We start from the raw sequence: 15027 nt of genomic DNA on the forward strand, positions 1-15027 counted from the left end.
AGCACTACATGAACTGCTATGCCTGTGCTGGGACGAGGGAGCAGTACCCCAGGACATGCGCGATGCCAACATCATCACCCTCTATAAAAACAAAGGTGACCGCGGTGACTGCAACAACTACCGTGGAATCTCCCTGCTCAGCATAGTGGGGAAAGTCTTTGCTCGAGTCGCTCTGAACAGGCTCCAGAAGCTGGCCGAGCGCGTCTACCCTGAGGCACAGTGTGGCTTTCGTGCAGAGAGATCGACTATTGACATGCTGTTCTCCCTTCGTCAGATACAGGAGAAATGCCGTGAACAACAGATGCCCCTCTACATTGCTTTCATTGATCTCACCAAAGCCTTTGACCTCGTCAGCAGACGTGGTCTCTTCAGACTACTAGAAAAGATCGGATGTCCACCAAAGCTACTAAGTATCATCACCTCATTCCATGACAATATGAAAGGCACAATTCAACATGGTGGCTCCTCATCAGAGCCCTTTCCTATCCTGAGTGGTGTGAAACAGGGCTGTGTTCTCGCACCCACACTTTTTGGGATTTTCTTCTCCCTGCTGCTTTCACATGCGTTCAAATCCTCTGAAGAAGGAATTTTCCTCCACACAAGATCAGGGGGCAGGTTGTTCAACCTTGCCCGTCTAAGAGCGAAGTCCAAAGTACGGAAAGTCCTCATCAGAGAACTCCTCTTTGCTGACGATGCTGCTTTAACATCTCACACTGAAGAATGCCTGCAGAGTCTCATCGACAGGTTTGCGTCTGCCTGCAATGAATTTGGCCTAACCATCAGCCTCAAGAAAACGAACATCATGGGGCAGGATGTCAGAAATGCTCCATCCATCAATATTGGCGACCACGCTCTGGAAGTGGTTCAAGAGTTCACCTACCTAGGCTCAACTATCACCAGTAACCTGTCTCTAGATGCAGAAATCAACAAGCGCATGGGTAAGGCTTCCACTGCTATGTCCAGACTGGCCAAGAGAGTGTGGGAAAATGGCGCACTGACACGGAACACAAAAGTCCGAGTGTATCAGGCCTGTGTCCTCAGTACCTTGCTCTACGGCAGCGAGGCCTGGACAACGTATGCCAGCCAAGAGCGACGTCTCAATTCATTCCATCTTCGCTGCCTTCGGAGAATACTTGGCATCAGGTGGCAGGACTATATCTCCAACACAGAAGTCCTTGAAGCGGCCAACACCCCCAGCTTATACACACTACTGAGTCAGCGGCGCTTGAGATGGCTTGGCCATGTGAGCCGCATGGAAGATGGCAGGATCCCCAAAGACACATTGTACAGCGAGCTCACCACTGGTATCAGACCCACCGGCCGTCCATGTCTCCGTTATAAAGACGTCTGCAAACGCGACATGAAATCGTGTGACATTGATCACAAGTCGTGGGAGTCAGTTGCCAGCATTCGCCAGAGCTGGCGGGCAGCCATAAAGACAGGGCTAAATTGTGGCGAGTCGAAGAGACTTAGTAGTTGGCAGGAAAAAAGACAGAGGCGCAAGGGGAGAGCCAACTGTGCAACAGCCCCAACAAACAAATTTCTCTGCAGCACCTGTGGAAGAGCCTGTCACTCCAGAATTGGCCTTTATAGCCACTCCAGGCGCTGCTTCACAAACCACTGACCACCTCCAGGCGCGTATCCATTGTCTCTCGAGATAAGGAGGCCCAAAAGAAAAAAAGAAAGAAAGAATTGGTAATATGTGTAATGTATGTAATCAATAATCGTTATGATTGGATCATGTCCAGCCGGGATGGGCTGAGTAACTGTATATCCGTTGTGGATTTTCCTTTGTTCGGTGGAGAGGCATCTGGACAGACCAGCGACCTGCTCCCCGCTGGCGTAACTAAATAAACTGTTTGACATTGGAGCAGACCTGAGTGTCGAGTGATTCTTCTAGATTCATTCCCGCTAACACAAGGCGACAAGCCAGGTGCTGGAAAATGGGATTAGAATAGTTAGGTGCTTGATGGCCGGCACAGACACGATGGGCCAAAGGGCCTGTTTCTGTGTTGTATATCTCTATGACTCTATGCAGCAATGTGTCTATGCTTTGGAGTTTAACTCACCAATTCATTTTTTATAGTTCATAACTGCTCCAGTTCACTCCATTTTTCTTCCTTGCTCCTTCTGTGAGCATAACGGCTGAATCGAGCTGGGTTCAGTTCCACACTCACTGGTTCCCCTCTCTCTCCCCGAAGGTGCTGACTCTGTCTGTGTGTACGTGCTCTCTCCCCCTCCTCCGACGCTCTGGCCCTCCCTGTCCATTGTAACATCTCCCAGTTCTCAATGACCACTCTCCATTTCTGTTTCTTATGCAGATGCTCCCCAATCGGCACCATTTCAAATAATCATACAGCAGAGAAGGGGGCCATTCAGTCCATCATGTCTGTGCTGGTATAAAAACAAGAAATGCTGGAAGTACTCAGCAGGTCTGGCAGCATCTGTGGAGAAAGAAGCAGAGTTAACGTTTCAGGTCAGTGACCTTTCATCAGAACCTGAAACATTAACTCTGCTTCTCTCGCCACAGATGTTGCCAGACCTGCTGAGCACTTCCAGCATTTCTTGTTTTTATTTCAGATTTCCAGCATCTGCAGTATTTTGCTTCTATGTCTGTGCTGGTCTCTGAAAGAATTATCCAATTAGTCTCACTCCCCTACACGTTCCGCGGAGTCTTGGAAAATTTCCCCTCTGAAGTTTTGATCCAATTCCTTTGCAAAGTTATCATTAAATCTGCTTCCTCCACCCTTTCAGACAGTGCATTCCAGATCAGAACAACTCGTTGCTGAAAAACATTTCTCCTCACCTCCTCCTGCTGGCTTTACTGGCCAATTGTTTTAAATCTCTGTCCTCTGGTTACTGACCCACCTGCCAATGGAAACCGTGTCTCCCTCTCTACTCAATGAAAATCCCTCATCATTTTGAACATGTCTATTAACCTTCTCTGCTCTCAGGAGAACAATCCCAGATTCTCCAGAGAACTGAAACCCCTCATCCCTGGTATCATTCTAGTAAATCTCCTCTGCACCCTCTCCAAGCCCTTGGTTCTTTTCTAACTTCTGGTGCCCAGAACAATACACGATACTGTAGAAGAGATCTAACTAGTCTTTTATAAAGGTTTAACATAACCTCCTTGCCTCTGTATTCTAGGCTTCTATTTATAAAGCCAAGGATCGGGTCTGCTTTTTGAACAGCTTTATTAATTTGTCCTGCCACCTTCAAAGATTTGTGTACACGCACCCCCAGTCTCTCTGATCCTACACTGTTTAAAATTGTACTATTTAGTATGTATTGCCTCTCCTCAATCTTCCCTCCAAAATGCATTACTTTATGCTTACCAGCATTACATTTCATCTGCCATGTATCTGCCCATTGCACCAGTCTGTCAATATCCTCCCGAGATGTGGTACCATCCTAATTGTTTATCAATAATCTGTCATTTACAGATGCTCCCTGACCAGACTCCCTTTCTCCTCTATTTGCAGATGCTCCCTGACTAGCCTCCATTTCTCTTCCATTAACAGACTCTCCCTGAGAGTTTTCAGTTCCTCACGGAGTTTGCCGCTCACACTGCGCTTTCCGGCCGGGGTGATCCCGGGAGCCGCTGCCCCCGGGGTTTATTAACCTGCTCCCTCCACACCTCTTACCTGGCAGCTCACACGGCCCAGCTGATTGACAGCATCTCCGGACCAATAGGAAGAGTGGGCGGGGCTGGAGGACCGAGATGGAAGTTGGTCCTCCAACCAGAGTGAATGAGGGGGCGGAGCCTGTGGCACTGAGTGGGCGGGGTTGAGCCCAGATCTCCCTCATTGGCTCAAACTCTGTATCATTTTGAAAGCTGATTTCACTCAAACTCCAGGAGCAAACTGTCCCTGTTCTGTTGTGGCTTTAAACAGATAAAACCCTGTGGATGTGGAGCAACCATTTCAACATTTGTTAGTGAAATGGATTCATTCAGGACAGACAGGAGGGATTATTTCAGGAAATAACACTGTGCAGTGATTGTTTCTCTTTGAACTCTTCCCTTGGAGAACAGTGTGAATTAGTGTAAAAGCAAAATACTGCGGATGCTGGAAATCTGAAATAAAAACAAGAAATGCTGGAACCACTCAGCAGGTCTGGCAGCATCTGTGGAAAGAGAAGCAGTTCCGAAGAAGGGCCACTGACCCAAAACGTTTACTCTGCTTCCCTTTCCACAGATGCTGCCAGACCTGCTGAGTGGTTCCAGCATTTCTTGTTTTTATATAGTGTGAATTAGTGGAAGGATTCACAGGCTGTTTAACACTCCTTCTATGACTGGAACCATTTGATTCCGGCTGATCTGTTGGTCACTCTTTAACCAGGAGAGTTTGATGAGCTCCCACAACTCACACAATGGGTGTGGAGTCACATTCACCTGACATGGCTATGAACTCCCTGTAAATCCAACCCTCTGATTTCTGTGTTGTAACCACCTTTCCATCCATTCTGCTGCCTGGTCCTTCACTCCACACAGCCTGATCTTGGTCACCTTGCAGATTGTACAGACTGTTATGGATAGCAAGCTGGTTACAAAACAGAAAACAGAGAGTGGGGGGTTAAGAGTAGCTACTCAGACTGGTGGAAGGTGGGAAGTGGTGTTCCACAGGGATCGGTGCTGGGATCACTGTTATTCACCATTTACATAAACGATTTAGACTCAGGAATCGGAAGTACAATTTCAAATTTGCGGATGACACCAAGTTGGGAGATTGAGTTACTCCTGAGGAAAACTGTGACAAAATGCACAAAGACTTCAGTAAACTTGCAGAATGGGATTGTAATTGGCAAATGAATGTCAATATTGATAAATGCGCTGTGATGTATTTTGGTAGGAAGAATAAGGAGGCCACAAACTACTAGGAAAATAAGATTCTAAATGGGGCAGAGGAGCAAAGGGATCGAGGGCACAGATACACAGACCAATAAAAGTAGCAACACTGATGAATAAGGCCTTAAAGAAGCAAATAAAGCACTGGGATCATTTCTGGAGGGACTGAATTGAGTGAAGTGATGTTAAACTTGTATTGAACCTTGGTTAGACCACACTTGGAGAACTGTGAACAGTTCCGGTCTCCATATTGTAAAAAGGATATGGAGACTCTGGAAAACGGGCAAAAAGATTTGTAAGGTTGATCCTAGAACTGAGGGGATATACTTATCAGGAAAGGCTGAACAGGCTGGAGCTCTATTCTCGAGATAAAGGAGATGGTCGATGGGTGATCCGATAGAGGTCTTTAAGATTATTAAAAGGTTATACAGGGTGGATGTGGAGAAAATGTTTCCACCTGTGGGGGATTCCAAAACTAATGGTGATGAATATCAGATAGTCACTAATAAATCCAATAGGGAATTCAGGAGAAACTTCTTTACCCAAAGAGAGGGAAGAATGTGGAACATGTTCCCACAGGGAGTAGTTGAGGTGAACAGCAGATACATTTAAGGGGAAGCTGGATAAGTACGAGGGAGAAAGGAATGGATGGATATGCTGATCGGGTTTGATGAATTGTGCACCATCTTCTTTTCCAAAGATCTCTCAGCTTCTCTAAAGGCTGTTTTTGTCTCCCTCAATTCACAGAATCGCAGAATTGTTACAGTGCAGAAGGAGGCTATTCGGCCCATCGTGTCTGCACCAGATCTCCAAAAGAGCAATTCTCTCAGTTCCATTTTCCTGTTTTCTCCCCGCAACCCTGCACCTCCTTCCTTTTCATACGACAGTCTAATTCCCTTTCAATTGAACTTGCCTCCACCGTACTCTCAGGTAGTGCATTCCAGACCTTAACCACTGGCTGTGTGGAAAAGCTTTTCCTCACGTCACTTTTGCTTCTCTTACCAAATACTTTAAATCTGTTTCCTCTCGTTTTCAATCCTTTCACGAGTGGGAATAGTTTCTCTCTATCTACTCTGTCCAGACCCCTCATGATTTTAAATACCTCTATCAAATCACCTCTCAGCCTTCTCTTCTCCAAGGAAAACAGTCCTAACTTCTCCAATCTATCTTCATAACTGAAATTCCTCATACTTGGAACCACTCTCGTGAATCTTTTCCGTAGTGTCTCCAATGCCCTCACTTCTATCCTGGAGTGCAACGCCCAGAATTGGATGCAATACTCCAGCTGAGGCCGAACTAATGTCTTATACAAGTTCAACATAACTTCCTTGCTGGGTGATATTTGTCTCTATTCTCCTGGAAACAGAATCCATCTTGTTTCAATCTGGGTTCAATGTACGACAGTTCGGTGAGACAGGCATCATTCATCCCCAGCTCTATGCCATCAGGTAAAACCCCCGACAGTTCCTTAGTCAGGATTCCTCTGGTTCCTCACCATGTATTTGTCAGAATACTGAAACCCAGCTTTCTTAAAGTCCACTCCTGGAGGCCCCACTCCCAAGTAACATTTGTGCTATACAAATGCCAGGCAATAACCATCTTCAACAAGAGAGAATCTAACCATCTCCCCATGACAACAGCCCCATCACTGAATCTCACACCATCAACATCTGGGGGAAGTTACCAATGACCAGACATTAACTGGACTAGCCATATAAATACTGTGGCTGCAAGAGCAGGTCAGAGGCTGGGAATTCTGCAGCGTGTAACTCACCTCCTGACTCCCCAAAGCCTGTCCACCATCTACAAGGCACAAGTCTGGAGTGTGTTGAAATACTTTCCACTTGCCTGGATGAGTGCAGCTCCAACAATACTCAAGAAGCTCGACACCATCCAAGACATGGGGCGGCGCAGTGGTTAGCACCGCAGCCTCACAGCTCCAGCGACCCGGGTTCAATTCTGGGTGCTGCCTGTGTGGAGTTTGCAAGTTCTCCCTGTGTCTGCGTGGGTTTCCTCCGGGTGCTCCGGTTTCCTCCCACATGCCAAAGACTTGCAGGTTGATAGGTTAATTGGCCATTATAAATTGCCCCTAGTATAGGTAGGTGGTAGGGAAATATAGGGATAGGTGGGGATGTGGTAGGAATATGGGATTAGTGTAGGATTAGTATAAATGGGTGGTTGATGGTCAGCACAGACTCGGTGGGCCGAAGGGCCTGTTTCAGTGCTGTATCTCTAAACTAAAACTAAAACAGAGCAGCCCACTTGAGCAGCACCCCATCCACCACCTTAAACATTCACTCCCTCCACCACCAGTACACAGCGATAGCAGTGTCACACTGAGTGGGACACCCATGGCCTAGCCAATGACACCCACATCCCAGGAATAAATTTATAAAAAATACAAGATGTACTAGGGATATTCCGGGTTGTGTATTCTGCCATCTACCACTAACATCAATGGGGAATTCCTGGAAACACACTGCCGATCCTTCTTTATCTGGAAATTAAATGACTGTTGTATAATTGTACCAGTAGCTATCAGGCAGAACTTAACCAATTTATTCCCAATCGGACTATTTGAAATGAATTAACACCTGCCTTAAAATAGGAGACTCAGGACTATCACTCAAACATGTTCAACTTTTGACAAATATTACCAGTCATTTTCAGACTGGAAACTTAAACCTGCCGTTTCACTTTCAGTCAGGAACAGATCACAGTTTTACACCAATCTCTGATTTGACAGCACGTTTCCAGCATTCACTGTTGTTCTTCCTGACTCTAAACACAGTTGTAAAGGAGCCTTCTGTTCCCTGCCCAGGAGCTCTGAACCATGGAAGAGAGTGGCTGGGACACATTTCTTACAGGCCTCAGGATGAACCCACACGGGGACTTTGCTGTCAGTGAAGAGAGACGAGAAAGACCAAAGTGCCGTTTGTCCCTCTCAGTGTGATCCTGAAGGACTGTGTTCAGGCTGAAGTTCTGTTCCTGCCGTACGATCCTCCCCCCAGATTGTCCTTTCTGAGCTCCAGCCAGGTGATGCTAAACACTCAGGTGGGAAAGACAAAAATCTACAACAATGCGTTTAAAACCAGCTGATCTATTTGTGATTTATTCAGAACATTAAACTCCAGCCAAGTTACAGGGTTATTAATATCGGCAGAAACAAACTCCCAACTCACAGAATAGAAACAGAAAATTTACAGCACAGGAGGAGGCCATTCAGCCCATTGTGCAAGCTGAGAAAGAGATATCCAGCTTAATCCCACTTTGCAGAGACATTAATGTGAAAAATACGAGATATGAAACCCCAGACAAATTAGACAAGATTTCACATTTAAGTCTTCTATTATAACAGCTAAACTAACAGAAATCCCCAATAACTAAACAGCACTTTGTAAATAGCTGATACCCCACATTACAATCAAAGATATTTTCTTTACTTATTCAACACTTGAATATCTCACACCACTTATACACTACACAGTCTTTTTGATGACAAAATCCTTTGTGGTTAAAAGTCACAAATCCTTCCCAGTTCAATGGTCTGAATCTCTCAAACCCTTCAAAAAAACATTATTTTCCTTCGCTCACTTCTCCAAGCATTTCTGACCTGCATATCCATGGATGATGTGATTTCTGATGATCCTGTGGGGCCCTTTACTTCTCCGCAAACTTTGACTCAAAAAAAAAGTTCAGATTTCCACAGCCTTTCACTGTATATCTTCAGAGAGCAAGTGCTCTCTCTCTGTGTCTCTCTCTCGCCAGCTGCCCCTGCTGGGTGCCTTCTCTTACAGCTTCCCTTGAGGCCTCACCCCGATGGGTTCTCTTCTTACAGCCTGCCTGAGGCCACAACGTGATGGTTCATTCCTTACAGCCTGTTAGTCTCCAGAAAGTCGGTTAAATTTATCTGGTCCTAGAATTCAATAGTCGATTGTTCTTCTCCAAAATGCAAAGACCAGAAGTCTAGTTTCACAAAGCTACTCGGCCTTTCCACTGTCCCCAGGCGTTACCACCTGCCAGTTCATTTACATGTTCTCAATGGCTGACTCCTTGTTTTACAATCCAAAAGTCTGGGAGGGTGAAACCCATTGTTCTTCAGGTGTTAGTGCTGTAGTCTCTGTTCTTCAGAAAACAGTCTTTGATCTGTTCCCTCTGTTGTCCTGGTAACCATTTACAGAGTGGAGGTGAGGTCAGCTGACATCCTGGATTCCATCGTGAACTTTAAAAAAAAAATCACAATCTATAAGATATAATCATGTTACAAGGTCCAGTGATCCTAACACCAGTTCACAACAGAAATGAACCCTGACTGTGACTCAGTTGTTACCATTGTTACCTCTGAGTCAGAAGGTTGCGGGTTCAAGTCCCACTCCAGAGAGTTTGCTGTGTGCAATTGGCTGCTGTGTTTCCTACATTACAACAGTGACTACACTTCAATCGTACTTCATTGGCTGTAAAGGACTTTAACATGTCCTGTGGTAGTGGAAGGTGCTGTATACGTGCAGATCTTTCTTTAACTGTAGAATGAATATGGTTCAGTCCTGGATGAGATTAACAGCAGCAATAACAGAAGAATCCAACTCTTGCAGTCACTTGTGAACTCGCTGGTGTTTCACCAGGTTGTTTGACTGAGCGAATCCCTTCCCACACACGGGGCAGGTGAATGGCCTCTCCCCAGTGTGAATTCGCTTGTGTTTCTGCAGGTCAGATGAATGAGTGAATCCCTTCCCACACACGGAGCAGGTGAATGGCCTCTCCCCAGTGTGAACTCTCTGGTGGGTCAGCAGGTGTGCTAACTGAGCAAATCCCTTTCCACACTCAGTACAGGTGAATGGCCTCTCCCCAGTGTGTCCTCGCTGGTGAGCCAGCAGGTTGGTTGACTGAGTGAATCCCTTCCCACACACGGAGCAAGTGAACGGCCTCTCCCCGGTGTGAACTCGCTGGTGTTCCTGCAGGTTGGATGAATGACTGAAGCCCTTCCCACACAAGGAGCAGATGAATGGCCTCTCCCCAGTGTGAACTCGCTGATGTCTGATCAGAACATTTCTGCTTTTAAAGCTCTTCTCACAGTCAGAACATTGAAACGGTCTCTTACCAGTGTGAAAAAGCTTGTGTTCAGTGAGGTGGGATAATCGAATGAATCCCTTCCCACACATGGAGCAGATGAACGGTCTCTCCCCAGTGTGACTACGTCGATGAGTTTCCAGCAGGGATGGAGATCTGTATCCCTTTCCACAGTCCCCACATTTCCAGGGTTTCTCCATGGTGCGACTGTCCTTGTGTGTCTCCAGGTTGGATGATCAGTTGAAGTCTTGCCACACACAGAACACGTGTACAGTTTCTCTCCGCTGTGAATGGTGTGATGTTTTTTCAGACTGTGTAACTGGTTAAAGCTCTTTCCACAGTCAGTGCACTGGAACACTCTCACTCGGGTGTGTCTGTGTGTCTCGGTGCTTTTCCAGTCACACTGATGTTTGAAATCTTTTCCCACAGACAGAGCAGACAAACATTTCTACTTGCATATTCAAAAGCCAATGACATTCAGGTGCTGATCAATCGAGTGACTCTGTCAGATCTTGATGTGATGTTTGGTTTGAGTTTCCCATCTGCAAATCCTCCCTTTCTAATACCCTGTAAAAGGAGGTAACAAAAGCCATCACTGTCAGTCCAGGATAGAAATTCTAGTTAATCGGGAACATTTTTTCCTCTTGCTTTTTTCCCCAAAAAATGTGGTCCATTTAAACTAATAGAAGCCAAAATAAGCAACAAAATCCCAACGAAAGACTAAGGAAAAAAAGCAAAATTCTGCACGTGTTGGAAATCTGAAATAAAAACAGAAAGTGCTGGAAATACTCAGCAGGTTTGGCAACACCTGTGGAGAGAGAAACCGAGTTAACGTTTCAGGTCTGGGAGCTTTCATCAGAACTGGTACAGGTTAGAAATGTAATAGGTTTTGAGCAAGTGAAATTGCGGGGGGCGGAGGGGGAACAACAAAAGGGAAGGTCTGTGACAGGGCAGTGGGCAGGAGAGATTAAATCTCGTGGAACAAAAGGCATAGGGAGTGTTAATAGTTGCAGTAAAAGACAAAACATTTGTCCAGACAGAGTGTTAATGGCAGAATAATGAACAGCTCTGTTCGAAAGCAAAAACATGAAAAACAAGTTGCAGAGCAGCACATGGTCACCAGACACAGAGAGCTCCCTCTCCAGGTCCACCCGGCAACAGACAAGACCACGGAAGAGAGATCGACAGACCACAGTGACCCCCGCCCCCATCCCCAATATGCTTCACGCACATCCTGGACCTACACATTGCTGTTTTAACGAGAACCACGTCCAGGAGAAAATCCTCCAACTTACCTACCACTTCCACACCAAGCGACCAAAGATTAGGAACATGGGGCTAAAGAGCAACAAAAGTTTACCCTTCAGGTAACCATACAGGGACTATACCTTCTCACACTGAATATAAGCATGGCCATTCGACTCCTCTAGGCCGAAAACATCACTTGCTGGGAGAGGGTGAAGCTGCTTAAAACTCTGCTGTCCAGGATGATTCATAACCCCGGGCACTAGGACCCGGCCTTGAAGCTCCGCCCACTCACTATACCCTCACCAAGATGGCCGCGCACTCGCCTGGACTGGTGTCCTGTACAAGATGGCGGTCAGTGCCCCCGCTCCCCCGGGCCTGTCACCGCGTGGTAAACTCCAGGACTTCCTTGCTGCCTGCAGGGATTGCTGCAACAAAGTGTGCTGACCCTCAAACAGTGGTCGAATCTGGTGCCGTCCGTCTGTGCCGTCCTCAAGATGTGGGGAGGGGGTGGGGGCAGAGGGTGCGGGCATGGAACTGGTTGTGAGGCAATGGTTCAATGTGCTCCTCTCCGAGTGGCTGGGGGAGTGGAAGGCGAGGTGCACTTCCACTCCCTCCTCACAGTGAGGTGTCTGTGATGGGTTCCAAAGTACTTTTGATATGAAGATAACTATAACCAACCTCAACATTAATGGCAGCAGGGGGTTTCTCCACAGATTTCACAATCTCTCAGTCCTGAGGAAAGGGAGGTATGCCTTTCTGCAGGAAACCCACACCATTCCGGGAGATGAAGCCACCTGGCTCCTGGAGTAGCAGGGTAGGGTCTACATGAGTAATTTCACCCCTATTTCTAGTGGGGTGACTTATCTTGCTGACCTTGACTTTTCAGCCAGAGATATTGGGGGTCAAGGAGCTTGGGCCAGGCTGCTTGCTCCACCTCACCGTTTGCCTGGGTGGCATGCCACTCCACTTTGTGAACGTGGACATGCCCACGCCCGACGCTTTTCTTGAAAGAAGCGTCCGCTGTCTTGGGCTCTATCGATAGTGGCGAATGCATCATCCTCAGGGTGTGGTGGGGAGATTTTAACTGTACCCTGGAGGTGGGGGAGCACTCCAGTCCCCAGCGCAGCCAAGCTTTGGTGCAGAAGTTGAGGGAAGTGATCAGCTCCCTCAACTTGGTGGATGTCTGGCAGAATCTCCATCCCGACCCCAGCGCCTTCACATGGAGGTCTGGAGGAGGATGCTGAATCGACCGCCTCGACATTTCGCAGGTACACGTCTCCTGCAGCTGGAATCGTGCTCGGACCACCACCTGGTGTGGACGGAGCTCACTCCACTCCGTACATAGGCGGGGTCTGCATACTGGCACTTCAACAACTGGCTGCAGGAGGACGAGAAATTCCAGGACTAGTTCTGTCGAGTCTGGGCCGACTGGAGAAGGAAGTTGGGGAGGGGGGGGGGGGTGGGGGTGGGGGTGCCCCTCTCGTGGCATAGGGCAGTCATCGGCCTGAACTGGGGCAATCTCGTCTTGCTTAAGAACTGGCATCCAGTCTCCCTCCTCAGATTATAAGATCTTTGCCCGGGCTATGTCTGCCTGCCTGGGCTCCTTACTGGCCCTCTTGATCCACCCAACCAGTCCTACACGGTCCCAGGCCAGTCCATCCAAGACAACATCCACCTGGTCCAGGACCTGATCCATCTTTCCCGGAGGACTGGTCAGTCCTTTCTCTCCCGCAATCAGCAGAAAGCGTTGGACAGGGTAGATCACGAATATCTTTTCGGGACTTTGTACGTGTTCGGACTCGGGTCGCATTTTGTGGCCCGGGTCCGACTTTTATATGCCGCCGCAGAGTGTCTGGTTACTGTTAACAGGGCCTTGACGGCACCCCTTCACTTCGGGACAGAAGTGCGCCAGGGATGTCCCATGTCCAACCAATCGTATACCATCTGCTTGGAGCCATTCCTGTGCCTGCTTCACAGGAGGTTAGCCGGTTTGGTTCTGTGCAGGCCAAGCATGTGGGTTGTCCTCTCGGCTTACGATCATGGATCCCTTTGACTTGCGGAGGATTCGCAACTGCCAGAAGATCGTTTCTGCTGCATCCTCCGAGAGGATCAAATGGGAGAAATGTTCCGGGCTCCTGGTGGGTCAGTGGTGGATGGAGTTCCTGCCAGAAGATTTAGCACCTTATGCGTGGAGCACCACGCACCTCCTCCACCTGGGAGTCCACCTGAGCCCTGCTGAGGAAGCCTGGCCGGCAAAGTGGCAGGAGTTGGAGGCGAAAGTCACCACTTGGCTGGGGTGCTGGACAGGACTGCTCCGAGTGCTTTCCTACAGGGGCCGAGCGCTGGTCATAAACCAACTGGTGGCCTCCATGCTGTGGTATCAGTTGGTCACTTTGGCCCTGCCCCCTGCATTTGCCACTAAGATCCAGAAGAAGCCTGTCGATTTCTTCTGGGGCAAGAGGAAACGCTGGGTCTCTGCCGCAGTCCTGAGTCTCCCGATTGAGGGCAGCCAGTTGCTGGTGTGCATCCGCACCCAGGCTGTGACTCTCCGCCTTCGGACCTTGCAGAGATACCTGTACATCAAGCGTCCTCCCAGATGGTGTGCGCTGGCGATGTATTTTTCTGCTGGGGCTCTGCCTTCAAGATGACAGGCAGCTCCCGGCAGCAAACATTAGCCTCGCCTCTTAGAGGGAGTTGCCTGTCTTTTACCGCGATCAGAGTCTGGAACATGGTTGCCTCCAGTCAAGGTACTCCCCTGCCAGCGGAGGAGGGGGCCCTGGCTCTCAGGGCGGCTGGAGGAGTAGCTGAAGCCTCCGGGACGTCCCTCACTGCGGGTGTTGAGGGAGCTTGGGAGTGTGCAGCGCTCCCGGCCGAGGTGACTCACACTCGGACAGAACTGCTCATCGGACCCAGGCCCCAAAACGCTCCTCGGGAACCGGTATCACACAACCTGAGCCGCCTCTCGGAAATGCCCTAATGGTTATTACACACCTCACAGAGTGGTTTCCTGTACGGGCTGCTCCTGCACACTTTCCACTTCCTCACCCTTGTCTGCCACCCGGACACGTCGTGGCGGTCCGTGTTGCCACCTGGCGGTGAGGGGAAACCCCGGTGGAGGTCTCTCTATGCGGGAGCCCTCCCCCTTTACATTGGGGACCTGGGTTGGAGTGCTGCTGCACTGGGCAGTCCCATGCAATAGGCTTTTAAGTAGCTTCACAGACGCCCAGGCCTGTCTGTAATTTCTGTGGCCTGGACGAGTCCATGTTCCACGTATATACGGATTGTGTGAGGTTGCAGCTCCTCGGAGTAATTAATGGCCTCGCTCAAGTTTGCTCCTGATCTTTGGGCACCCGGTGTGGAGGTGTGGGTGGACCGGGAGTAGGATCTCTCCGTCGGTCTGCTCCTGGCCAAGGCGGCAATTCACAGGTCCAGGCAGCGGGCCGTCAGGGCGTCCGCCAGCCCAGATTGCCTGCCCCTCTTCCGAGGTAACGCTCGTGCCCGAGTGTCCCTCAAGAAGGAGCATGCGGTGTCCATCAGTTCGCTTGAGGCTTTCCGTGACTGGTGGCCACCACAGGGGCTGGAATGCATCATAGATGCCGAAAATTGCATTTTAATTTGAGTTTTGTTTTATTTATCTAGTTTTTCCTAATAAAGTTATTTATATAAAATACATATAAAGGGAGTCTGAGGAATAAAGGCTCCCTCAACAAAAATAATAGGAGCCTAGGCCACCTTATTAAAAAAAGGGGGTTAGATACAGAGTAAAGCTCCGTCTAACCTGTCCCATCAAACACACCCAGCCCATAATGAGCTCAGAGAGGTTGGTTACTAAGCAACGCTGTGACGTCGTCAAGAAATGCTTC

General features: G+C 48.5%; 1 protein-coding gene across 1 annotated transcript in view; it reads right to left on the bottom strand.

Annotated features, from left to right (window-relative positions):
• The window catches only part of LOC137348699 (uncharacterized), a 146794-nt gene that overhangs the window by 13916 nt on the left and 117851 nt on the right, over window positions 1-15027 (bottom strand). The window contains 3 exon segments of the mRNA XM_068013955.1: window positions 9521-10151; window positions 12038-12592; window positions 12773-12992. Coding sequence (XP_067870056.1) covers window positions 9521-10151; window positions 12038-12592; window positions 12773-12992 — 1406 coding nt within the window.

Source organism: Heterodontus francisci, chromosome 34, assembly GCF_036365525.1.
Source record: "Heterodontus francisci isolate sHetFra1 chromosome 34, sHetFra1.hap1, whole genome shotgun sequence".
In the NCBI taxonomy this organism is placed as follows: Eukaryota; Metazoa; Chordata; class Chondrichthyes; order Heterodontiformes; family Heterodontidae; genus Heterodontus; species Heterodontus francisci.